Below are 27,595 nucleotides of genomic sequence, written 5' to 3' on the forward strand. Positions count from 1 at the left end.
AAATATTAAGCCCTTTTTAATTTTTGAACGAAAGCATGATTAGTAAACCCGTAAAAAAAAATCAAATTTTCCAGCTTTTCCAAGAAAAACAAAAGAAAAAATAATTAATTTGAATTCTGAAATTTTGAATTCAAATTATGTTTTTAGCAATCACGAACTGAGACAGGACCCTACTCATTGGAGTTATTGTTTCTAGAAACGGCTCCTGTACCCCCCCCCCAAGTCTGCCTCTGCTCCTAGGCGGTTACTTGTGCATTAGTTGTGAGTGTGCGTAGACCTGTGTGTATGCACGTAGGTGTGTGTGAGTGTATGTGTGTGAAGTCGTGTGTGTGTATGTGTGCGAAGTCGTGTGTGTGTATGTGTGTGTGTGAACGTGCGTGTGTGTAGGACATGGACGCCTCCAACTCCAACCAGGAGAAGCGGATAGCTCAAAACCGGAAACTTTGCACATCGATACAACACTTAAATATTGAACACGTATTTTTTTTTTTTTTTTTTTTTTTTTTTTTTTTTACGGCAATGAACACTTTTAAAGTGGTAAAATTTACCGGCATTCTTTCATTCTAAATTTTTAATTATAAAAATTCAAATAATGACTGAAAATGTGAAAAACCGAACAAACTAAGGTTAACGTTTTTCAGGCTTTTTCTGAAAATACCATTAATAGGGGTTAAACCACCCTTCGCTATCGTACTCCGACAATGACCTTGAAACGTAAATCTATCGGAAGAAAGTCAATGCAAATTCGAATACAGTAGTTTATGCTTATGAAAGTGCTGTTTTGATCAAAAAAAACCCCTTCAGAAGTTATTTTTGATTAAAAACACCCCCTCTAGAAGGTATTTTTCATCAAATAACCCCTTCCAGAAGGTTTCTTTGATCAAAAAAACTCCTCCAGAATGGTATTTCTGGCTGCGCTAGCGATTAGGGGAGAAGTTAGTCAATTTAAGAACATGCTTTTCATTTTTTTTTTTTTGAATATTTTGAGTTTTTTAACAGGTGTTTTTGCTCATAGGCAACTAGTCCCTTGACGGGGTAAGAGTGCGAAGACTGGTTTACCCCTATTAATAGTGTTTTCAGAAAAATCCCAAAACACTTTAGATTTATATTTTGTTTAGTTTTTTTCGAATTTTCAATCATTACTTGAGTTTTTGTGAATAAAACTTGAAATAAAAGAATGTATTGTACCCTGTAATATTCCAATTATACAATATTTAGGGGCAAATTTCAACCCGTTAAGTGTTAATTGCCCATTAAAAATAAATAAATAAATAATAAAAAAAAAAACTCGTTCAGTATTTTTAAGTGTTCTATTGTTGTGTAAACTTTTATTCCAATTAACGCGTGACACTTGGGTCGGTTTAACTTCTTCGTTCTCCATGTCGGAAACCAGTAATAATATAGTTAAAGAAGGAATGGTTTAAGACAGTTTGGGGTGTGTTTACAAGAGTCTAAAATAGGTGTACGTTTATCAAAAAGTCGTACTCATATCCTTTATTACGCGCCCTTTGACTTACGCAGGGGTCTTGGAACGCATTCCTCGCGTCAGTCAAGATTCCACGACGAATATTTTTACCAGAAATAAATCACATATTTAAGGGAGTAGCGCTCCAATCGATTAAATACACTGCCTATCAGTAAAAGAAATGCTCACTGAACTGCAAAACATAAAAAGCGAAACTGTTGCATAACATCTCACGTTCGTCGCATGAAAAAAAAAACTCTAGCGAAAAAAAAAGATAAAAAGATTTATAAGGACAGTCGTAAGTAGGGTTTTCAAGACATACATAGAATACAGAGCAAACCTGGATCCATGTCGGCTCCAAACGATATAGAAAGTGTTCCGGACAGACGATTTTTTCGGGGAGTACTGGTTACCTCCCCGCCGACAAAAGAACTCAAAAAGAGCTCACCTGCTCCAAATAAAGAACCGATAATTATTGCAGGCGGTGATAAAGCGATGACTTATCAGTCACACGTGAGTTTCGAAGATGATATGGCATTAAAAAATAAGAGTTCATCCGAAGGAAAGCGATGGCGTTTCAGATGAAGGGGACATTACCCCTATGCCGGGGGAAAAAAAAAAAAAAAAAAAAAAAAAAACATGGAGTATAAAGAAGTGCGAATAACAGGTCGGCTGATTCGGAGAAGTTGACTGTATACAAAAGATAAACATCTCTTTTGGACAATCGGACGAAAAAAAAAATTGACCATTATTCAAATAAAGATGCTGTAGGGAAATTCAGAATAAAAGTGAGACATGATTGTATAGCAAAACATCTCACTGACATCTAGTACGAGCCAAATATGTGATTCAGGCGTCATATATATAGAAATATACTATGTTTATCTGACGCATTCGAGTAAATCCCCAAAAACACTTTGGACTGCCCTACTGTTGGAGTAAGCAAGGAAACATTTAAAATGTTTTCACCCCTTGTTTGTAGCGAACCGAAGCAAAAAAGCTTTTTACAGAGATGAATTCTCCCAAAATCGGCACTTATAACGTGATTCAATCGTTAACTCTCTTAATATCGCCAAACCAAAACCAGATTCGACCAAAAAAATTTAGTTTTTCTGAATGTGTCGCCAAGTTGGCCAAACCGAAACCAGATTCGACCAAAAAAATTTAGTTTTTCTGAATGTGTCGCCAACTTGGCGATATTTTTGCCGCGATGGCGACCAAAAGCTTGAGGATACATTGCCAAATTCACTGAAGTTAGCATTGAAATTAACACTGATTTTCGCCCAAAAAGGTGTAAAAGACCCCACCCTTTTTGGAATATCTGAATGTAGCCAAAAGGGGAGGCGCACAACTAGACCTCACTAGGATACATACCAAATTTCAACGTTCTACACGGCACAGCGTTTTTGAGTTATGCGAGATACATACGCACGTACATATGTCACGAGAAAACGCTTAGTAATTAACTCGGGGATCCTCAAAATGGATATTTCCGACGTCCTTCAGCACATAGCATGTGCTGAACAACTCACGTGCTGAAAAAACAACTCAACATTCATTCGGGGATGAGCAAAATGGAAATTTAGGTCAGTATTTGTGTGAAATTTTTTTCGTAAATTCATGTAAAAGTAAAAAATGCAAAAGCAAAACCAGATATTGTGACTATTATGAAACTTCCTTATACATTCATTTTATGAATTCTTGGATCCAACGTATTGTTGCAAACCTTGCAAATAGCATTTTTTTTAATATTGTTTATGTGTTTAATTTGTTGCAATCCGGAAAAATTTGACGTCTATTTCGTTAATTTTCGCTTAAAATTAACGTAGTTCTTGAAACTTGAACCTGCATGTTGAGTGTTCCTGATATGCACCATTTAATATTATGCTTATTGATTTGGCGAGAAATTTAAGGGATACCGCCAAGTTAGTATCATTGAGGGTAATTATTTTTGGTTCCAAATTTGGTTAGAAATCGTCCAATGTCGTCAAGCTTAATAATATATGCAAATATGATAAAAACTACTATGTTGTGGCCATCGCGAAACTTTCTTCTATATCTTTCTTATAATTCTGATCAGGGCCGTCCGAAGCTCGGACGGCGCCCGAGACGAAAGTTTCCTGGCGCCCCCCCCCCCCATACACACAGAAAAACCAAGTTAGCTATAACATCAGTGCATAAAACATCAAGAATTTCTTACATATTAATGAACAGAACAATCAGAGGGCTATGCATAATAAAATTAAAACACAAGCAATGAGTCTGTTTCTAATATTTGTAAAACATTAATGCCCTAAATAATTAATGACTTTTTTTATTTATTTATTTTACTTTTTTTTTTTTTTTTGTGGCTGCTCTACAGCAAAAACCGCATGAAATTGAACAAAATGTGGTACACAAATGTGCCGCTATATGAACTTGTGCCTATTGGTTTTTTGGCATGAATTCCTCCAAGGGGGGTGGAGAAATGGGATGTTTCTTGAGTTATGCATGCCTGCTATTCCCCAGGAGGTAACTGGTGGAATCATACAAAATTTGGTTTCGTGGTGCCCGGGGCGATTGCCCCGCTCGCCCCCCTCTTGGGACGGCCCTGATTCTGATCCCTCCCCATGCTTGAGGAGGAAGCAATATTCCCAACAGAAACAAAATTACACATGCCAAAACTTGACGACCATCCAAATACCCGATTTATCTGAAAAGCAAAGCAAAGAATGAAAATTGAAAATTATTTTAAAAGCAATGCTTAAAATAATTACAAACATTTATTTGTTAACAAACACAAGATGGCAACAGTTAAAAATTTTAAATCATCGCAATTTTCTGGGCATTTTCCAACAATTAAAATCACGCGAAATACGCAGATGACAGTCGATTACAATTTATTTTTCTTATTGTTGCAATTATAAAGCTATTTTTACTCACACACACACACACAACACAAAAAAAAGCCCACAAATGGAGCGATTGGCGCCAAAATTGAACCAATGCCTGTTTACATATGGATTCACATTTATTAGAAATTTCATCCAGAATGTAGTATTACTTCTTGAGATATGGCACTCTCACAATGGGAAAAAAAGAATTGCGCCACTCCCTTTTCAGCTGTTGACACCAAAATTGAATCAGCTATAATACCCTCAAAGGGCTACTTGTCGATACATTTTTGTTTGATTCCGTTCATTATTTCTTGAGATACAGCAGTCACAATTGACGACAAAAAACGTTCTATAGCTCAACCCCCGTTTAAGCTATTGACACCAAAACTGAACCAGCACCTGTACTTGTTAGAGGCAACATATGGACCAAATTTTGTAAAATTTCCACCAGTTACCTCCTGGGGAATAGCATAGCAGGCATGCATAACTCAAGAAACATCCCATTTCTCCACCCCCCTTGGAGGAATTCATGCCAAAAAACCAATAGGCACAAGTTCATATAGCGGCACATTTGTGTACCGCATTTGTTCAATTTCAAGCGGTTTTTGCTGTAGAGCAGCCACAAAAAAAAAAGAAAAAAAAGTAAAATAAATAAATAAAAAAGTCACACACACACAGACATTTTCCAAAAATGGTCGAAATGACTCGGCACACTTTAAAACGTTCGTATCCGTCAAAATTCCAAAATTTGCATGAATCCATTATTTTTTGTTAAACAAAACATTTGAGGGAATTTAATTAGGGATTTGGGGGGATTCACCAAAAGGTGACGTGAAATCAATTATTTTGGAGCACTACACAATCCCCACAACTACAGCACTGATAACGATAAAACACAATATTATTATCTAGGGGGGAAAAAAATAAGAACGTTAAAATCAAAACAATCAAGAACATCATAAAATATTTTTCCACATAGTTTATTTACAAAGAATAGGTCCACAATCTTCTGTCTTAAATACGTGTGGCCTCATGGAAATGCTTTATATAATTAATAAATAAATCTGAAGAAAAAGTTAATGTTAACAGTAACAGGGCACAATCCAGGTTTTTATTATTAGGTCCACATTTTGTGAAAAAAAGACATTTTTACCTTTTCTTAAAAAAATATTCTGACATATCGTGAAGAGCATATTTAGCTATCACAAATTGAATCTGAGATTCCTTTGGCCAAAAGGACTTCAATGGAAATCACTTAGAAGCTGGAAGTCTTTTTTTTTTTACTGAGCTGTTTCACAAATGAAATTTTGCCACTTTTTTTTTTAGCCACTTTCCCGTAAAAGTCAAAGAAAGAGAGAGAGAGAGAAAAAAAAAAGGAAGTTCAATGCACCTTTAAAATATTGCTTAAAAAATATATATATATATATATATATATATATATATATATATATATATATATATATATATATATATATATATATATATATATATATATATATATATATATATATAATATGCTGAAAAATAAAAAAATGGAAAGTAAGGTTTTGAGATTACAAAAATGTTTATCTGTCAGTCTGTCCCAATAACTTTTGCTTGAATAGTTGGATTCGAATTAACCTCTCTTTTTAAAATGATTTCAGTGAGAGCACCTCATTCCCATACTTCATGTTTTGATTTGACCACTTTGGTTTTCAATTTTGAACAGTTCAAAAAAAATTTATATTTGCGTCTAAGAGAAATTTAAGGCAAATAGGAATCCCGAACTTTATGATGGATTTTCATCAAACAAACTATGCTGGAAAGAGCTCTTGTAGAAAAAACTTTTAATTTAGCAGGGTATTTTTTGAGTGATTCAAAAGTTTTTAATATTAATGAAGTCGCAAAAAAATTTGGCGCAAAAAAATATTGCAAACATTTTGCAGAGTCCAAAAATATTCTCAATTTTTGGTCTCCAGAAATAGAAAAAAACATTATTAATAAAAATTGTACAGTAAAATCCCTCTAATGCGGACACTAACGGGACAATTTTTTTTGTCCGCAGGACAGGGGTTTAATAACGTTGTTTGCATTGGAACTGGGGAATTAAAAATTGTCTGCATAAGAGGGGTGTCTGCCTTTGAGGGGTGTCCGTTAGGAGGAGTTTCAGTGAAGGGGTTGTATAGTGAAAAGTAGGCTCGTTTAGTTCTGGATGGAGCTCCTGGTTAAGATATGAAATTTTTTGAAGTGACCGCTAATACAATATATAAATTTTTTAGATTGTACCACGAAGTGAACGCCATTTGTGTCTGAATCTACCCCTAGTTTAGTACTTAAAGTTATCACAGATGAATAGCAAGTCTTATCAGTTTAAATGTCTGTACCTGAAAAAAAAAAAATCATAATAAGGCTACACACTCAAATCCGATCCCAATATTCGGTCTAATGAGGGCCGGATAACCCAGGTTCTACTGTGCTTTAAACAATTTTGAATATGAAAGCTTTCCCTAGAGTTTTTTTTTGCACAAACTGTTCTCAAAATATTCATATACAGAAAGTGGAACACATTTTAAGTCAGACTGACGCAACGCACATTGTTATTTCTCGAGTTCAATACCCAGTTTTTGGAAAACGAACACCAAAACTTTAGGATAGTCCAAACTTAAGTATTGTGTTAAACCAAATATCGAGAGCTGTAGTTGCCAATGGTAGCTGAAGCAGGTATTATCTATTAAAAGTCTAAAAACATATGTATTTTTGTGTAAAGAAAAGTTCTTTGAACAATGTAAAAGCTTCATCTTTCCCCAATTTCACTTTCTTTTGAAGTTTTAAAAAAAAAGGGAAGGAAACAGCATATGAACATTAAAATGGCTAAAAGTATAGACTTTATATAGATCACTTCCCCTTACAGAGCATATAAAATGCGCAATGTTAACAGGGTTGGCCGGATCGGACCCAATGGTTTTTTTTGAAAAAACCCATTTTAAAAAACCATTATTTAGCCCACTTTTGGGTTTTTTAAAATTTTCTGAGAAGTTTTTTAAAAAATTGATTAATTTAAATATTTTTACAAGTTAAACTTATTTTTTATTTGTTCTTTACTACAGACAATGGACATAAAAAATGAATTTTGAACTTTAATAGTATTTCTTAACTCTTGATGGCATTAAAAAAATACTTCAAAGATTTTAAATATATTTAACTTTTTTCTTTAACTGGTCTCAATAAATAACTCAAATTATCTTGACTAAGTCCTGTCACGTCTGATTTTCTCAATATTCGTAGATTGTACAGAGGAAAATACTCTAGCTAAAAGGCTTTCATGTAAATTATTTTCTGTAAATCAACACGTCACAAATCTCGAACAAGCAAGGTATATTTTTTAGAAATTAACCGGTTTCTCAAACGGTCAGACAGAAAACAAAATAGGATGTACAGTATTTTCATTATCTTACGAAAAAGTTTAATATTTCTTACTCTGTGCACAGAAATAGAAAAACAGGCAACATAAAGTTCAAAGAAATGTCTTGAGTAAGCTGTAATTCAGTAAAAAGGGATTTAAACTACTTTTGAGGTTCTACAGTAGTTTTGCATAACAAAATGAAATACAATAAAGTAAAATGCAAAAAAAAAAAAAAAATAATTAAAAACGAACAATAGATTTTATCACTCGAGACGTAACTTTGCCTTAACTGTTGGTTATCATGGAAACTAAAAAATCTGAAACTTCACCATTCTTGGGTTTTGTCGTCTTTTATAGTTTTCTTCACAAAACGCTGAATTTTAACTAGTTTTCCAGCTTTTTTTACCCCAAGACAACTTTTGCGCTTTGTCCATATACTTACGCTACAATATGATACAAGTACCCCACATTTTCCCTAAAAAAGACAAAAAAAAACCCACATTTCTTTTAAAAAACCCAGCTTTAGTTAGGTTTTTTTTGGGTTTTATTTAAAAAACCCAAAAAACCCTGGGTCCGTGGGCTTTTTTAAAAAAACCCGGGTTTTTGCCAACCCTGAATGTTAAACTTTATTACCATTACAAATTCGGATGAAATTATTGGAAGTAACAAATGCAAAAAGCTTAGTTTGACTCTTATTTTACAAGAGGAGTATTTCGAAACTTTTACATACATAATAGTCAAGTTTTCGGAGTTTTGGAACAGTCTCGCCATTAGAGCTTCGTCCAAACCACGGATAGACAAACACCTTCTCCTATCAAATAAACAGAGACATAAATAAAATGGTGGCCGAATTCAGGCTGGCCACAAGAGCATTTGGGCCATTCCACCATCAAGTGCGGGACAAAAATACTCCTAAATTTCATTAACATTTCGTCATGTCTCTTAATATTTTAATGAAACAGGGGTAAGCAATTCTTTGAATCTTTACGTTTGATACAAAGATACACCTGACACAATTACATTTTTATTAAACAATTTTGTTATTTAAAATAAAATTTATTTACATGCGTGATATCCAAAGTCAACCTCTGGTAACTTGCTTATGAATAAGCTAATATTTTTGCTCTATTAATACAGCAACGACGAAACAAATTGTAGATTTTGAAAGCTATGGTTCCAACGTAAAGGAAACATGTCTCATTAGTTTAGAAATAATTATTTAAACCATAGGAAAAAAATATGTATATGCCCATTCCATTGAAAATGGTCATTTTGTCCCACATGTGACAGTTCCTATATTTCATAAAAAGGAAATCAGTTTTGAAGAAAGTTTTTACTTGAGAAGTCACACATGCGTTTGTGATGTCTTAAGTAACAAAATTTTGCTCATCTTCCATTTAAATTCTAATTTTTTATGAAATATATGAAGCGTCACGTGCGGGACAAAATTACCATTTTCCGTGGAATGGCCCATTTACGTTGCTTCAGCCCCCCCCCTTTGCCCGGCGGTAAGCCGATTGAATTCATTAACCATCTACTGATTTATTATTCTTGTATTTGTTTGTAATTACTCGATTTTTTTTCGTCTTTGTTTCTACAAACAAATATTTGATTAGTCCAGTAGTTAGGCAAAATTTGGACAAACACCAAGCACTGTGTGTTCAGACAGGGCTTAAGTTTTAGGGAATGATAACAGCATGGCCTGTGCCTAAATGCGAAAAAATATCCTATTACTAAAAAAAGGTGTTGACATTTCTGCTACTTATATAATTCAACTTTATTTTAATGAAACTTTTCGGGTTCAATATTTAAAAACTTGTTTTTTTTTTTTTAATTATTATTATCATTATTATTATTTTAATTTGAGATTGGCACTTTTCAGTCAATGTTTAGTTTGGCGACTTGTTCACTTATTTATGTTGGTGACAATAGAAAAATGCTTTAAACGATTGTCAGTATCTACAAGTACATGGCTACCCTGGATTGTAGAAATTGAAGGTTGAATGTTGCCTATTAGGAAATTTTCAGTTTTTTATAGCAATAAAGAATGCACCGAGCAACGTATGTATCTTTCATGGAAAAGAGCAGATTATACTTTGACAGTTTAATTATTTTGCAGCATTCCCTTTTCTTTCAATGCAACTCTTAGTCTTGTTTAGTGATGTGGATTGGGTAAATACCCAGTGGGTAGGTAAATATTTTTTGAGTATTTACCCGGGTATTTACTCAAGGCCTGGGTAAATACCCAAAAACTGGGTATTTTACAAAAAAATGCAAAAAGCGAGTCGGAAATTTAAAAAAAAAAAAATCTAAATATGAAATAATTGGTAAAACTGATACATACATATATTACAGTTTATAATATTTTTTATTGGAAGACTTGATGAAATTATGAAAGAAACATATCGTGAACCGAAGAATCTTTCTTTTCAATGTCATAGTTGGAGAAGTATAAGCAATTCAATGATGAACTTCAGGATTTCAAAATCACAATCTAGGTTAGTCATATCCAAAATGAAAAAAAAGGAAGCATGAGGGATGTTTGGAAGAATAAACTGAGAAGTTATTAAGACTGATGTTATTTATTTACTTTATTGCTGTTTAAGTGATAATGTGGCAAATATAGAAACAGTTTTCACATTAATAAGCAAAAAAAAAAAAAAATCAAAATATTGTTTTCTGTGGCTTTGCTCATTTGCATTTGCTCCCTGGTACATCGTGATGAAAATTTATTCAAACTATTTTTAACACACACAATTAGTGATGTAGGGTGGGAAGATAAATATTTTTTTGGGATTTATCTGAAGGCAGGGTAAATCCCCTAGTAATTGCGCATTTTGCTAAAAAAAAAAACCAATTAGGTGGTATCAAAAGGTGATGATTTTTTTAAAACATAAACTGTAAAATGGAAGATAAAAAACAAAAAAGAAAGATGGGGACATTGATTAGGCATATATCCAACACATTGAATGTGAATATCATATTAGATTGCTAAGTTGTTTCACACAATAATTCTTTAAATATGTGATCAAAATACAATTTTTGGGCAAAAATTTATTGTTTTGTATATGGTTGGTTATACATAGTGTAATACATACAGAAAAGTATTTTAGTTGAATATAAATTTTTGAAATAAATACCCGGGTAAATACCCATTTTGGATATTTACCCCTAAAAATAAATACCCAGGTATTTTACATCACTAGTCTTGTTTGAAAATTTAATGTCAGTAACATTGATTTTGGGAACATTTGAGCAGAAGATAAGATCCTCTTTTTGATTAGACTGATGGCAACTTAGAAAAAAAAAAAAAAAGCTCCTAAGTTCTATGTCCCCCCTATATAATTCCCTAGTCTTTGGAATTATATTTAAGGCCAACCTAGCCTAGCAGCGTCATAATGCTGCAATTAGAATCGGTGTACCCTTCACAATGCTGCCAGGTGAGGTTTGCCACAGCTATAGTTTCTTGTACCCAGGGGTGTTCCCATACTCTATATACTCTCAAACAGGGGCGTGCACAGAAATTTTGGGGCCCGTCACAAATTACTTTTCCAGACCCAGAGTTCGAAAATATCATGATACAGTAGAAGACCGTTATAACGCCGACCTATATAACGCAATTCTCTATAAAACGCACAACTTTTCAGAAGTAAACAATAGGTTTTGAAGTTTAAGAAATCCTTCTGTTTTGCTTTGCAAACATAAAAATTATTAGGCAAATTAAATTTTGAGACAGTTTTTCATCTTTCCAGCTTTGTTCAAAGTTTTTAAATTGAAAATGAGTACTCATAGTAAACAGAAAATACCAGATGGCTCTTGAAAATGCAGCTGTTATGCAAACCATGAAGCTAGCAGAAGTGCAGGATAATGCACTTTCTTTTAATTGAAACATATTTATTTGTGAACAACTAATTGTAATAATGGTGCTTTAATACTCATTGCAGATAAAACTCATTCTGAAGTGCTAATATATAGATATATTCTGAACATTGGTTTCAAAATCTGTGAAATGATCTATATAACGCAAAAACCTGTATAACGCTCAAAAGCTCTGGTACCAAGGTGTGCGTTATAACGGTCTTCTACTGTATTTTCGAAAACATCGGATACTTTGATACATATCGGATATTTTGATATATATCTGATATTTTGATATGCATCCGATATTTTCAATTATCACAAACTAAAGTCTTCAATATAGTAAATGCATCTTCAAATCACTCTTTATTTTCTTATATTATAATTATAATCTGTAGACTTAAAAAACTAAGGTTTCTTTCATTATTTATATCTAATATTTCATTTTAAATTTCTACCAATTTTAATGGAGTTAATTTAGCATTAGCTTTTTTGCTCATTTTTCTTTGGTTAGCTACTTTTAGTAGTTATATGTGATTCAGAAATAATATACTTAGTCGGTGCACAGTCATAAGACATTTTCTTTTTTCTGAGCAATGTTTAATATTTAACTATGCACTTCTAATATGAATATATTACTAATAATTTTATGAATATAAAATACCTACAAGTAAAATGGGAATACTATATTACTTTGTTATACTAATGATGTATTAATACATCACAGAAATATAGTACATAACTTTTTGGTAATTTTAATAACAAATGAACAATATAATTATGACTAATATACTTTTTTTATTGAAAATACCGTGGTTGAAAAAATAAATATCGAAAATATCAAAATATCCCATGATATTTTCAAGATAAATATCGGATATATCGACTGATATATATAGATCGTCAAACCTTGTCCAGGCCACCCTCCATATTGTTTACCCCTATATATCACCCCTAGCTTTAAAAATATTGGGTCCCCTTTAGCCTCAGGCCAACCCTTCTCCATCCCTTTGCATGCGCCTGCTCTCAAACATTTTTTAGAATAATTATGTATATGATCGCATACACATATTGTGCATAATGAATTACTAGGAGTATACTTTCAGAAAAATTGATGGGAACAACACTGCTTGTACCCTCAATTTTGTCGAAAATGTTACGAAATGCAGCAATGTGAAAATTCTCTTTAATGAACATTGAGGGGACTAAGTCAAGTTTAGGGATATTTCAATACTTGGAAATGGACACAGTCTTCAATTATTTGATTTGAATAATTTTATTTTGGTAACCATGTGCAAAAAGATTTTCCCCCACTGTTTGTTTACATATGCATTCCTCACGCTGGCATTGGTATTAAAATTTGATGCCAATGAATCAAGATTGCCTCTTTCCGAATTATTCAAATCTGTCATGAAGCTTAAAGTCTATTCTTGCAGATTTTCTTTACGTTTGAAAAAACATAAGTACCAAAAAATACAGCATAACCTCGAGTTATTTCAATAATTTGGAATTTGGCAATCTTTCTTTATTGGCGTCAATTTAATTTTGGTAACCCTGCTTATTTACAGTAACCCTATGCGAATAGTAGATTTGCAAAGAAAAATACCTCTCGCGCAGTTGCTGGAGTCAGAAATTGATGCCAATAAAGAAAGATCGCCAGGTTCCCATTAATCGAAATCTTCCCCATAACCTTACGAAACAACAGTGCAAATTGAGCGACCCAATTAATGTAAAAGCAATTACAAACAATTTAGGGTCAGAAAACACACAGCATATTTCTAAAACCCTTCTATAACAATGGCTTACTTTAAAATCTGAACGACATTAAGGAGAAAAAGCTACACATTTGTTTCTTTTACAAGAACAAACAATCTACTAAAAACGTGAAGATATTAGCCTTTAAAAAGAAAAAAAACTTACGTTCCCAAAGGGACAGGACGACAGCAAAATACTAAATATATTTCTCTTTGTCTCAATCAGATCCAGAAAATAAATAAAATTGACTCTGAGCTTTGAAAAACGCTCAGATAACGGACAACTCTTCAATTGACGTCTTTCACAGCTGTAATTGCATAAAAGAAACAAGAAGTAAAAGTTGTAGTGCGTAAAAGCACCTAACGATCACATGTTTAAATTTAATTAAAGGCTTACATAAGTCTGTTAATTTTTTTATTTGATTTATCGCTCAGAATTTTGTCAATTTCAATTTTCTTGTGAGATAGAGAAATTGTTTCACTTATGGCATTTCCTTGTATAATTAATAGAGAGTTCCTATTCAGAGTCACAACTGACTACAACTGTATTTATGTCGAGGACTGCATACTAAGCGGTAATAGAGAGTTTCCTCCCTCTTCAGCAAATAGAAGTGAATGGATGGAAAACCTCAGCCTCAGCTCTTCTCTCCTTTAAATTCTGTTTTGGGCCGTGGTAGCCCGATCGGTAGAGTGTCGGATTCGGGCCGGAGGGTCCTGAGTTCGAACCTCGATCGTCGAAGACCCACCGTCGTCATTAAAGGGGACTGGGCGACGTTAAATAGGCTCGTGGTCTCAATGTCCTCCAAGTGAAACGATACCTCTGGGGGTGCTAGCACCAGGTAGCTATTAGCTCCTGGACTAGTTCTAAATTCTCATTAACTGTTCGATCCGGTGATGGTGCTGCCATCCATCGGTAGAAAAAATAATGGAGGCAAGGCACTTAGAATGCAGTCCTCGACATAAACACAGTTGTCGTCTGACTCTGAATAGGAATAAGAATAGGTTTTGGTGGAATCTGCCGTCGTGAGAGCCGCGTTTTTTTTTTTGGAGGAGCAGAGTCTTAATAATTTGATATTTTGAGTCATTAGACTCATTTCGTCTTTTCTTCCCGGGAGGACGTTTATATGCTGCACCAAGTATTGTAAAATTTTCTTGTTCTATTCTCTTTTTATTTTTCCCCCCTCTGTTTGCTTGGCATGTTTTATCACCAATGACAAATAATAAACGTAAAAGTAAGGAGTCCAATAATGAAGAGAGTCTAGTAGCGGACAAAGTTCGCAAACATGACCCCCTCATTTTCCAAAATAATGCTCCGGACACAGACAGATACAAACTCGCAATAAAAAATGGCTGTCCAAACGTTAAAATTGCCATTTCGGGAAACGAAACCCAAATTCCCACAAATAAAGGATTAAAATTCCATAAAGAGTTGGAAAAATTTACACATAAGGGAGACTTGGTCACTTTTTCCCGTAATGGAAACCTTATATTAACAACAAGCAACCAAAAGACCTTTGAAAAGGCTATACAAATCAAATCTTTTCTAGATGTAGCAGTTCACACCAGAGTTATAGATGATTATATTTGCACCAAATACATAGTCAAAGACGTAGATGTTGAATTAAAACTAGCATATATCGCTGAAAAACTGCAAGAAGATGATATTCATGTGTCGCAAATCTGCCGTTTCACAAAGAAGGGAACCAAGGAAGAAATACCAGTTATACTTATTAAAGAAATAGGAAAAAGCAATAGAGAATATATATATATCGGAAGAATCAGATACAAAGTCAACAAATTCATAGATCGTCCCAGAATATGTAAAAAATGTCTGAAAGTGGGTCACCCGGAGAAGTTTTGCAAAGGTGAAACAAGGTGCCCTGACTGCGGCGAGCAACATACTGCTTGTGGGAAAAAACCGGAGTGTTTTAGATGCAAAGGGGAACACTCGGCACTCAGCACGAACTGCCCATCCCTGACAAAAAACTTAGGAAACAATCAACTGGACTCTAGCAAAAAATCTTTTACTCAGGTTGTGGAAGGGAAAAATATTCAGAAAATCGAAGACAGCAAAGATAAAATCATATACGACTTAAAATCTGAACTAAAAAGTAGGGATAAAGAAATATCTGCATTAAAACAAGAGATAAAAAAAATTAGAATTGAAATTATTAATCTGAAGTTCAACTTGGATATCAAAAGCACCAATGATTTTGACAACTTAAATGAAAGTGAAAAAAATTTAATAAATCAATACCGGGAAACCATTCAAAAAGATGTTTTCTATAATGCTCTTGACAACGAGGCCATGATAACTAGCGAAATGGACGACATTCTTGGCTGCTCTAGCCAAAGGTTACATTCTTTGGATAGCTCCCCTGAAGGGGACATCCAAATTTAACTAGGACGTTAAGTTTTTTTTTTTTTTTTTTTCCCTTTTCCATGGGTTTTTTTTTTGCTGTCCTGGAACATCCGCAGCATTTTTTCTAATTGTGACTTTCTTAAATTCCTCATTTCGTGGTCAAGCCCGACCGTTATATGCCTCCAGGAGACCTGGAGTAAGGATGTTGATTTCCCCATTTTTTCCAACTATGTTGCTTATACAAAAGAAAGATCTTCCCCTCAAAGAGGAGGAGGAGTCTGCATTCTCGTGGACAAATCTGTCCCGTCTATTGAAATCCCAGTTAACGTCAATGACTCTAGTATTGAAATTGTGAGCGTCAAAATTTTTACTGATAAAAGGAACCCCATTCAAATTATTAACTGCTATCGCCCACCTGGAAATATTAATAACGACTTCATACACATCCTGAACTCGCTGCTTAAAACAAATCAAATTTTTACTGGGGATTTCAATGCCAGGCACATTATGACAGGAGACTCCAGAAGCCACCCAAATGCCGATAAATTTTACGATTGGATCAATGAAAAACATTTAATTTTATTAAACAACACATCAGGAACTCGTATCAATCAAAATAATAATAACGCTATTCTTGATTTGATTTTTACTACAGCAAACCTAGCCCTTGATTTTGGTTTTCATATCAGCAGAGAAAATGGCAGTAGTGACCATTATCCACTTCTGTTAAAACGGAATCCTGAAAATACAACAAATGGAAAAAAGAAAAAATACACAAACTGGGATAAGGCTAAATTGAACATAGCAGAAAGTCTTCAACAATACGATCAAAACAATTTTAAAGATCCAAATAATATCGAAGATTTCAACAACATCATTAATAAAAATATTAATGAATCAACTCAAACAGTATACTACAAAGACAATAAAAATAACATGAAATGGTGGGATATGGACTGTGCCAAGAAAAAGAAAGAAAAAAATAAAGCCCGTAACAAAGCCTTTCACACCCAAAATATTGAGGACTGGATAATGTACAAAAAAAAACTAGCAGTGTTGAGAAGGCAAGTTAAAATTTCCAAAAACAAATTCTGGTGTAAGATTAATTTTGACCTAAAAAAAACCAAGAATATTTATCGCTCTCTTAAACACCTTAAAAATAACCTTAATAGCAGAAGAATCGAAAATAACCTCGTCATTGAACACAATGGGGAGCTCATTACAGAAGCCATCAATCAAGCTAACATCTTTGCGGACTTTTTCCTTAATAAACCTTCAAAAAAGACAACAGATAATCTCAATATTTCTAGCAATCCTGACAGATGTTCCATATCTCAAGATATCACAGACCAAGAATTCATATATGTTACAAGAAACCTGAAAAATACTTCACCAGGATCTGATAAAATAAACAATAAAATGATAAAAAACCTTCCAGATGAAGGGAAAAAAATTCTCATTGCTTTTTTCAACTCAAGCTTAAGAAGCGGGAAAGTACCCAACGTTTGGAAAAAAACAATCATATATCCTATAAAAAAACCAAATAAAGATAATAAAATTGTAAACAACTATAGACCCATCGCCCTAACACAAAACTCATGCAAAATCATGGAAAAAATTTTACTAGAACGCCTCAACTGGTGGGACAATAACTACAACATTTTACCCAATTTTATTTACGGTTTTAAAAAGGAAAGAAGTACAGAAGACTGCATTATTAAAATAGTCCAAGAAATAAAGAATGCTAGGAAAAACAAACTCACAACCTATCTAATTTCGCTCGACATCAAAGGAGCATATGATAACATTCAGCATAACATCTTAATCAATAAATTATACAATACAAACCTTGACATCAAGATCATTCAATGGGTACAGGACTTCCTTACTAATAGAAAATGCCTTATTAAATGGAGAAATGAAGATTCCTCAGAGAGAATTGTCCAGCAGGGCCTGCCTCAAGGAGCAATATTATCCCCTTTTCTTTTTAATTGTTTTTTACTGGATCTCGGACAAATTCAAAATAAGCACTGCTCCCTGTATGTATATGCTGATGATATTACTTGTATCATAAGCCATGAAAATGCAGATATAGCTGGAAAAATCCTGGCCAACACTATGACAAACCTTTCCGAGTGGGCAGACAAAAATCAGCTAGAATTCTCGCCCGACAAATGTGCAGCTCTCAACATGTCCCCCTTTAAAGAGAAACATAACATCACAATTAAGTTACATAATACACCTATCAAGTGGGTTAATACTCACAAAATCCTGGGGATTTATATTCAAGACAACTTAAAATGGGACAGCCACACCAATTACATTGTTCAGAAAATTTTCAAAAGTATAAACGTTATCAAGATCCTGGGAAATCAAAAAACAGGCATGAGCCACAAAAATTTACTTTCTATCATCAAGCAGGTCATCATCCCTCAAAGCAACTATGGCAGCATTGCCAGGACACTGGACACAAAAAAAAATAGGAAAAAGATTAACACAATCGAAAATAAAGCAATCAGATCAGCTTTTAAATTTAATTCTTTTGCTCCTAATGAAGTTCTCAGATATTTGACCACAATAGACAAATATGAGGACAGGATCAAATGGTCTTTTATAACTTACATGCTTAAACAACACTATAAAAAAAATCCAAAAAATAAGTTCTTGTTGGAAAATTACCTTCAAGGAAGCACCAATAATATGGAACAAGAAATTCTTAATTTGGTGGAAAATTATAAAACCAGTTACCTGATTGGACAAAACAGTTACATTAAAGGGGATGACTCCAAACCTTGGGAAGGCTATAACTTTGAAGTTTTAATCAAGAAAGAATTTGTAGAGAATAGCAAAATTAATAAAGAAGCAATACAGCAATATTTTTTAAGTTACATAAATGAAAATAACGAAGCTGAGTTTTGGGCAACAGACGGCTCTAAGAATCAAAATGGAGTCGGTTTCGGTATTACTAATAAGGCCAAAACCACCACAAGAAAAATAAAACTTCCAGATATCTGCTCAGTGTTCACAGCAGAACTTGCTGCTGTTTTCTATACTGTCAAATACCTTATTGGCAATGAAAGCCACATAATAATCATTACTGATAGTTTAAGCGCAGTTCAAGCTATTAAAACAAAAAAAAATAAAGAAGATAACCTAATCACTAATACAAGAAACACTCTCATTAAAGCTACCCAAGATAAAAAAATCACGATCACTTGGATTCCAGGTCATTCAGGCATTGATCTTAACGAGACCGCGGATAACCTTGCGAAGGAGGCAGTCAATAATAGTCATACCCCCAAACTACCCTGCACCACTTGGAAAGATTGCAAGAATCATATCAACTTCATTAAGATTAGTTATAGAGAAAAAAATTGGAAAAGCAGCAAATATTATAACAAATTCAAATACAGAAAGCTGATCTTAAACAAACAGCGTAATAATGGTATTTTCAACAAGAAGCAGGAGATCCTGATTAATAGATTAATTACCAACTGCTATCTCACTAAAGAAAAACTCTACAAAATGAGACTAGAGCACAGCCCTATGTGTAACTCATGCAAAGAAACTGACACTATCCATCATCGCCTTTATGACTGCACCAAGTTTAAAGCTATTAGAGACTCTTTAAAAAACCAAATTCCGCCCAATCTTCTTATATATGCCAATGATTTTCTTGCCTACCCGCTGCTTTGCTTGCATGGCTTTTGCTCCTCTGTTTTATCCATCTTCCTCCAATAATTCTCCTTTTTCTGGTTTTCCTCTGCTCCTCCTGTTTGAGGTTTTGTGCTCCCTTTTCTTAATTTTTTAATCCTGTTTCAGTTTTTATGAAGGCAAGGCGCCTGGCACGCAGTCCTTCGTTTTCTGAAAGGGGTTAGAGGCCCCTGGAATAGAAATAGAAATAGAATAAGAATAGGATTATATTCTGTTTTGTTTTGCTTGCGCTGATCGTCGAGACGTGACTCTGTGTGAGTTTTAAAACTTATTTATTCTTTCTAATTTAATGTTTACGGCGTTTCGCACTCAATATTTCATTCATTGTAAGTTTCTTCATCTACTTTTACCTTTTGCACTGTATTTTCATTTTCAGAAATCCTCAAATTTCTTTATCGTGCTGTGTCAAGATCTTTGGAACCCGTGTCACAAACGAATTCATATTTTCATAATCTATCGTTCTACAAAACAATTTCCGGGTTTTGTTTCCTTTAGTGTTGCAATTTTACATTCTATATATAGTTATGTATTCCTTTTCATCATGTCTTATTAAAAGTATTTTTCATACACCATAGCAAGTAGCTAAATGAAGGTAGTGTCTCTTTGGAGCTAAATGCTGCTCTGAAAAAGCTTGAAATTGTTTGATAACCAACAGGGGCTGCCTATGAAAGTTTATGAAGAATAGAAACGTTTTACCTTCAAGCCTTTGTGTCCTTAACTCAAATAAAATGTTTTACTGTAAACACAAAAATTGAGAAAATTCCTAAACGTAATTTTATTTGAAAAAGGACGAATTTGCTAGCAATTGCTACTTGTGTATCTTTTTTATTTGTTGCACATTTATTTTAAACTTCATTTTTACTACCGAATAAGAGACAGATACAAAAAAAAAAAAAAAAAAAGCATTCAACTTCTTGATGTGTAGGTGTGCATCTTTAGAAATTCTGCAAAAAAAGGGGACGAAAATTGGTTTGAAAAGCTTATTTAAATTCAAACAAAAAAGAGAAAGGAAGAAAAGGTATATTAATGTAATAATAAAGTTAGCTGTAATCAATGTGTGTAATTATAATTATTAAATTAATTATTGTTGTAAAAATTAGGCACAGGCAGTGATGATTGATGACAGAATCCAAAATAATAGTCAGAAAATGGAAGTTTTAGTTGTTGAATTAGACCAAGGACTTCAATCTTTGAACTCTGGCTTCGTTTCATTTGTATCACTTTTCGATAATACAATCCTTTACTGGCATGACTTTTTTATTTGTATAAATTGATGAACAGCTTTTAATATGTTTAAAAATTAAACTCGGGCTGTCTGGAAATTAGTAAAAATATTTAGTAGGGTCGTGGGCACTCAGAGCAGCTTATCGGAAGAGGCTGTAATGAACAAGGGGGTTAATGGCTTTAAGAGGGACATTAATCTTAGAAATTCTGCAAAAAAAGGGGATACAAAAATTGATTTGAAAAGCTCATTTGAATTAAAACAATAAAGAAAGAAAGAAAAGGTATATTAATGTAATAATAAAGTTAGCTGTAATCAAGGTTTGTAATTATATTATTGAATTAATTATTCTTGTAAAAATTAGGCACATGCAATGATAACTGATGACAGAATACAAAATAGTAGTCAGAAAATGGAAGTTTTAGTTTTTGAATTACACCAAGGGCTTTAATCTTTAAACTCTGACTTTGTTTTATTTGTACCACTTTCCGATAATAAAATCCTTTCATGGAATGATTATTTTTTATTTGTGTAAATTGATGAACAGCTTTTAATTTGCTTAAAAATTAAACTTGGGTTGCCTAGAAATATAATAGGTATTTTGAAAGCATGTATGGATAGCAAATAAATGTATGGTATTTTTGTATTGTTTATGTTTAGGATGGTTCTGTTGAGACATTTTTACTTTTCATACATCATACATTTAGTAACTAAGTGCTTTTTTGGCTGAAATAGTTATTGATTTTGGGGATGTTTTCCGCTTTAAACATCACAATTTGAATCGCTTTGCTCTTTTTTTAGCAGAGTATGAGAAAAGTTTTTGTTCGATGAAACGCATGTTGGAAAATAGCTTTTATTCATTGGTGAGCTGTTATAGTAATTTGTCAATTTAAGCATTTTAAATACTTTCTAATAATTGTTCTTTGTGTACAAAAACTTTCTAGTTTCTAGTATTTTTGAAGTGTATATTCATGATGTTTTTTGTTGTTTTTATATATATTGTGTTCTGAAGTGCTTTGATCATGTTTTTTAATCTGAATTTTTCCTGTTGGCGCTAAAAAAGCATCGCTAAGAACAATGTATGACATATGTCGTCATACATCGTTTTCTTGGCGACGATTTCTTGGCGCCAACAGGAAAAAGTCGCCAAGGGTGGGGTATATCACATCAGTTCCTTAAGAGGGCCATTGAGCTTCATTGGGGACTGGTAGATTAACTGGGATGGCTTAGCTGGGCCCAATGCCTGTTGCTAATCATCACATTTGTATTAATTACTCAATCTTTCAATTTTTGTTTATACTGTATAATATACTGATATATTCTTTTATTGTTTTGTTAGACTTAACTCAGTAGAATCCGGAGGAAATTTCAATTTCACATAAATCATATGATCCAATGGGATTCAAGAAATTGTGAAAAATCAGAAATGAAGATCAATTTCCATTTTTTCTGAAGGCAACTTAGGACAACGGTAAGAGATTGATTGATTAATTTCAGCAAAGTTACAGTTTACTTTTCAGGCAAAAAGATACAAATGCAAACTAATTAATCTCAAACACAATTGATTTATTCAGATATAATTTTATTTCAGTAAAAAGAATACTCAATGATAGGTTTATAGTGGTTTAAACTTTGAAAAATTTTAAATTTTAGCAATTGAATGTAGTGATATGTACTGATAGCCAAGTCGGGTAACCCAGCCTGTGTCAAGACCGTATCCAGAATTTTCTTTCGGAAGGGGCCCAGTTTCGCACATTGCCCTAGACCACTCACACATATATATGTAAAGTTACTTGCATACACACATACACGCATAAAAATATTTAAGCTAGAAGTAAAAGTTCTAAACTCACTTACAAAACTGGATTCAGACTTGACAGGGCACTGAGCTATTGCAATCGTTTTTTAATGCTCCTGCTGCTTTTTACCTTATTATTATTATTATTTTTGGTACAGATGTGATATACCCTTCTATTTGGCAACATCCGATTTTTTGCACAAAATTGAAATATTTTTCTCGCCAATGAGGCGATAATTTTTTAAGCATGGCACCCCTGGCGAAACTAACCTGTGTTAGGCAACCCGAAGGCAATCTTAGATCTGTTCAAACTTGTTTACTTGGGTTGTCTACTCGGTTTCACGCAGGGGAGATATGTGTTGTTTCGTGCAATATACCCTACAGGAAAGCTTACTTTGTGTTAGTTTAAATTCAGTAGTTGTGTTTTAAAGTAAAAACATTAGAAAATGTCAGTTTCTTCAAACTTGAACGTTAATTAAAAGTTAACTCCGACGTGGTGTGTATCTGTAACGTGCCATTGTCATATGATGCATTGTTTTAGACTGAGTGTGAGGATTTATACCATAAAAAGGTAAGTTCTTCATTTTAGAATTAAAAAAAAAACTCACTTCCGAAATTCTTTGTTTTTACAAATCCTTGAGGGGTTCTTGTAGTTTTTAACTTTATTTTTACTTTTTGTAAATTAATTTTTCAAAAATAGTACGGTTATTTTGTTCTAAAAGTTAATTCTTATCGATGCCACGAATTATTTAGACATTCTATGAACGTGCCTCCTTTACGTACTGAATTTCTGAAAATTAGTTGACTCCAGCATTTTATAAAAATATGAAGGTGTTATTTTATGTAAAATATAATAGGTATTTTGAAAGCATGTCTGGGTAGCAAATAAATGTATGGTATTTTTGTATTGTTTATGTTTAGGATGTGACATTTCTACTTTTCATACTTTTGAGTAACTAAGCTCTTTTTTGGCTGAAATAGTTATTGGTTTTGGGGGTGGTTTTCCACTTTAAACATTGTGATTTGAATCGCTTTGCTCTTTTTTAGCAGAGTGTGAGAAAAGTTTTTGTTCGATGAAATGCATGTTGGAAAATAGCTTTTATTTCTATTGGTACATATTTCATTGGTGAGCCGCTATAGTAATTTGTCAATTTAAGCATTTTAAATACTTTCTAGTCATTGTTCTTTGTGTACAAAAACTTTCTGGTTTCTGGTATTTTTGAAGCGTATCTTCGTGGTGGTTTTATGTTGTTTTTATATATATTGTGTTCTGAAGTGCTTTGATCATATTTTTTATCGGAATTTTTCCTGTTGGCGCTAAAAAAGCATCGCTAAGAACGATGTATGACATGTGTCGTCATATATCGTTTTCTTGGCGACGCTTTCTTGGTGCCAACAGGAAAAAGTCGCCTAGGGTGGGGTATATCACATCAGTTCCTTATTTTTTTTTTTAATTCACCATTTTAGTGGGAAGAATAACAGGAGAGTATGCTCTTTACGTGCTATGTAAAATATCCATTACAGTCGACTCCCGCTACAACGCGATTCAACTTACGCGAAATGCCTATAACGTGAATTTTCCACGAGTGACGAATTTTAGAGCTGACGCGAGCGAATTCCTCGTCCACAACACGAATTTCTTTATGAATATATATTTATTGATAGCTAAATATATATTTTGTGAATGTTATTACATCCCATTAGCATCACACTGACCACGAAAGTTCCCACATCAAACTAGTCTAGGTATCACGTTGTTAGTGCATAAAAAAACCGCTCAGCAGCTTTCTTTTTTTACGTTCTAAACATTTAAGTTGATGAAATGTAATGGCACCTTAGTGAGCTGTTTCATCTAAAGTTTATGAAGATGGGGGGGGGGGGGGAGAATAAAGTTTCTGACAATAAAAATAAGATTAAGATTCTCGAATGCTTGGACAACTACCAAACGTTGATGGTAGCAACGCAATAAGTATGAGTGAATCTTCCATACGTACAATTAAAAGTCAAAACAAAATGATATCCGTATAGTTCAGAACTTAGTTTGAATGTTAAAGCTTGCAGAGACTGAGTAAAGTATATGAAAATGGAAGCTGCTCTTGCATTGTGGATTAAAGAAATTGGGAAGAGGGGCTTGTTGCCATAAATGGAAACGTTATAAAGGAAAAGGTGAAGTAACCGTATTTTAAAATGTATTTAATAGAAAATAACGAACTGATTATGCAGCATAAATCTTCATCATCTTCATTTTTAACTCATAAATGTTATTACTGTGTCTACTGTACAGTACTATTATAGTGCAGCATTTTATTATTGCTACATACTGTACGTACCGTGTTGTTTTATTTTATCAATCATTCTTTTTGTGCATTTTAACCATTTTATGTTGAATAAAACAGCTTTTTTATTCTCCAGCTTATACTTCTCCAATTATGACATTGAAAAGAAAGATTCTTTTTTTCACAATATGTTTCTTTCATAATTTCATCAAGTCTTTCAATAAAAAATATTATAAACTGTGTAATACAGATGTCTGTGTCAGTTTTACCAATTATTTTAAATTTAGATTTAAAAACAAAAATCCTTTTCACTTTTTGCATTTTTTTTTTGTGAAATACCCGATTTTTCGGTATTTGCCCAGGTCTTGGGTAAATACCCAAAAAATATATACCTACCCGCTGGGTATTTACCCGATCCGCATCACTATGCATATATTTTTCCACAACGCGAAATTTCGACTTACGTGAGGAGTCTTGGAACGCATCCCTCTTGTAAGTCGGGACTCGACTGTATTCCAGGGGGTCCAGGGGTTTCTCCGCGGGGAAATTTTTTGAAAAAAAAATTGTAAAAATCTGTATTTTGAGGGCCTTATATGGAGGTGATTGAGACTGCAAAGCTATAAAGGAAAATAGGCAAACAAAACCTTTTAAATAGTATGCATTCTTTTGCAAGTCAAGATCAAGCAAATAAAAATTGCTTGTTAATTTTCAGAGATTCTAGAACAGTTGAAATTATTTAAAACTCTTTATTTGCACTTTCCAGAAGTTGATTGTACAGTCTCACAAAATGATTATAACTTTGTAAGACACACCTGTTTTAAGTTAAAAATAAATGAAACAAAATATTTCTCAAAACAAAGTTTTTTCTACAATCACAATTAGTGCAGAAAATGAAGTAGAGTAGAACAGTAAGTGACATATTTTTTCCTCATTCTTAAGATAATAACAGTATGCAGTAGAAGTGAGATAAAAACAAGCAATAACAAATAAACTTCCAAAATACTGAATTCGATATTAAACAAATGTCAAGTCGTGAAACATATGAATCACAAAAATTTATGAGAAATATGCTATAAAAGCACGAGAATCATGATTTTTGCATTTTTTACGCAGGATGTATCAAGGAGCTGAATTTGGCACATCTTGATAATCTAGTGCTATCCTAATCGGAAAAAAGGAGCCTGACCTTTGGGGAGTCCCCGACTCGAAATCAGCATAGTGTAAGTTTTAATGAGTTTTTTTTTTTTTGGGAGGGGGGGGGGAGGAGAGGGGCAAGTCTACCAAACTGACAAGGGGCCTGCCTTGGCCCTGAATTGAATTGGGAAAGAGAGCAGGAAGTCCAAATGAGTGTCTAAATTACAAGTATGCTTTGCAGCTAATGAAAACTAGAATAGCTTTTTCTGTTTTTCTTCACTCGTTTAATAGTTGCAAAATTAAGAATAAAAAAACCTTGCTATTTTCCTTTACTGACATTAGTATGTAAAAAAAAAACTTCTGTTTTAGGTACAAACGATTTTTTTGGGGAGGGGGGGGGTCTGCCCCCCCTCCCTTTGGATATGGCCTTGGACTGTGTTGAAGCTCACATTACTATCATTAAATCTTCCCAACTTGTCTCTTTTTTCCCCTGACAGTCCATTTTTTTAGTTTCAAGTCCCTAAAAGTCCATTTTTTCAAAATCTCCCCCCTCTGTAAAAGTCCCTTTTTAAAGTTTCAAGTTCCAAAAAGTAACCTTTCCTCTAAAGTCAAATCCTATTACTGCGAAGAATTTTATGAATGCTTATAAGAAAACGCTTTCATACTTCATACAAAGTGTTTGGGATTGAAATTATTATGTGCTGAGAGAGGGAGAGAGAGAAGAAGAAAGTACCGGAATTTTACTTGCCAATATTTATCCAGATTTTGTGCCTTACCTTATATCATAGTGTGCAAAACATAGCTTAGCGCCATTTATTGAAACATATTTTTCGGTCAAGTTGATAATTACCCAAGCAACTACTGTATTAATCGGTATCTTAAATTGAAATTGTTGGTAAAAATTTTACCCTTTGCCGATTCTTTTTGGGCGTTTACATCTTTAATTGCTGAGAGAGTTATTGAAATTGACTAAAGAAAATGCACAGTACTATCTGAAAGAAAACTCAATATATTAACAAAATTATTTACAGCTTCAAATAACAAATTTACAAATTGGACTCCATAAAAATCATTTTTTGGTGTTCCATCAATTTTATTTATTTTTTATCTCTCACTCAGTTCACTTCAGATTCGAAAAGCGGTGGCTGGAAGGAAAAGTTCAAAAATAAAAGTGCAAGGCTAATCTTGATCAACAACATGATAGTTCAGTTTTGAAAAGTGTGAAATACGTGAAAATTTCAAATTAACAATAACTGTTATTTGTACTGAACGGGAGAGAGTCTTTTCAAATTTCTGATTGGTGCATAATAATTTGAGAAATTGTTTAGGTTTTGAACGTATGCGTCTTTTGCTATAGGCTTTGACCCAGTGCAAACATTAACATTTTATTTTGCACTAGTGGCACCCTCACGGCTTTGCCCGTAATAGAAAATTAAAAAGTCTTTCGGTTCGCCTGTATATTTACAAGTAATGTGTGGTGAAGTTTCTCGCCAATTGGCTCGTGCCCATGTTACGGTTCCACGTTATGATAATTTCGTAATTTACTCGTCTATCTTATGTTAACAGGGGTGGTTGTGTTCCGGTATTTTACCGGATTTCCGGTATTTTCATCTTGAATTCCGGTATCTTCATCTTCGAAAATACCGGAATTTCTACATTTTCAGAAAAACCCACTTTTGTAAAATTTAGGGCGATGTTTAATGAAATGCCAAAAGTCCAAATTGAAGACGTTTTGTTTGGTATAAAGCTTAAGC

The 27,595-nt window shown here is 33.4% G+C and overlaps 1 protein-coding gene across 3 annotated transcripts in view; it reads right to left on the reverse strand.

Annotated features, from left to right (window-relative positions):
- Window positions 1-13,639, reverse strand: part of LOC129226601 (phosphatidylinositol 4-kinase type 2-beta-like) — a 29,308-nt gene extending 15,669 nt beyond the window's left edge. The window contains exons 1-2 of one of the 3 annotated variants that reach the window (XR_008580803.1): window positions 13,502-13,639; window positions 8,454-8,534 (exon numbers count right to left, since the gene is read on the reverse strand). Coding sequence is in view for 1 of the 3 variants with exons in the window: in XM_054861229.1 (XP_054717204.1) it covers window positions 1,788-1,815 (28 nt within the window). In the remaining 2 variants the exon portion in view is untranslated. Of the gene's footprint in view, window positions 1-1,787; window positions 1,850-8,453; window positions 8,535-13,501 lie in introns of those variants that run through there. The other 2 variants (XR_008580802.1, XM_054861229.1) reach the window with 2 other exon arrangements.
- Window positions 13,640-27,595: the final 13,956 nt, after the last annotated feature.

The sequence above is a fragment of the Uloborus diversus genome, chromosome 7, assembly GCF_026930045.1.
Source record: "Uloborus diversus isolate 005 chromosome 7, Udiv.v.3.1, whole genome shotgun sequence".
NCBI classification, from domain to species: Eukaryota; Metazoa; Arthropoda; class Arachnida; order Araneae; family Uloboridae; genus Uloborus; species Uloborus diversus.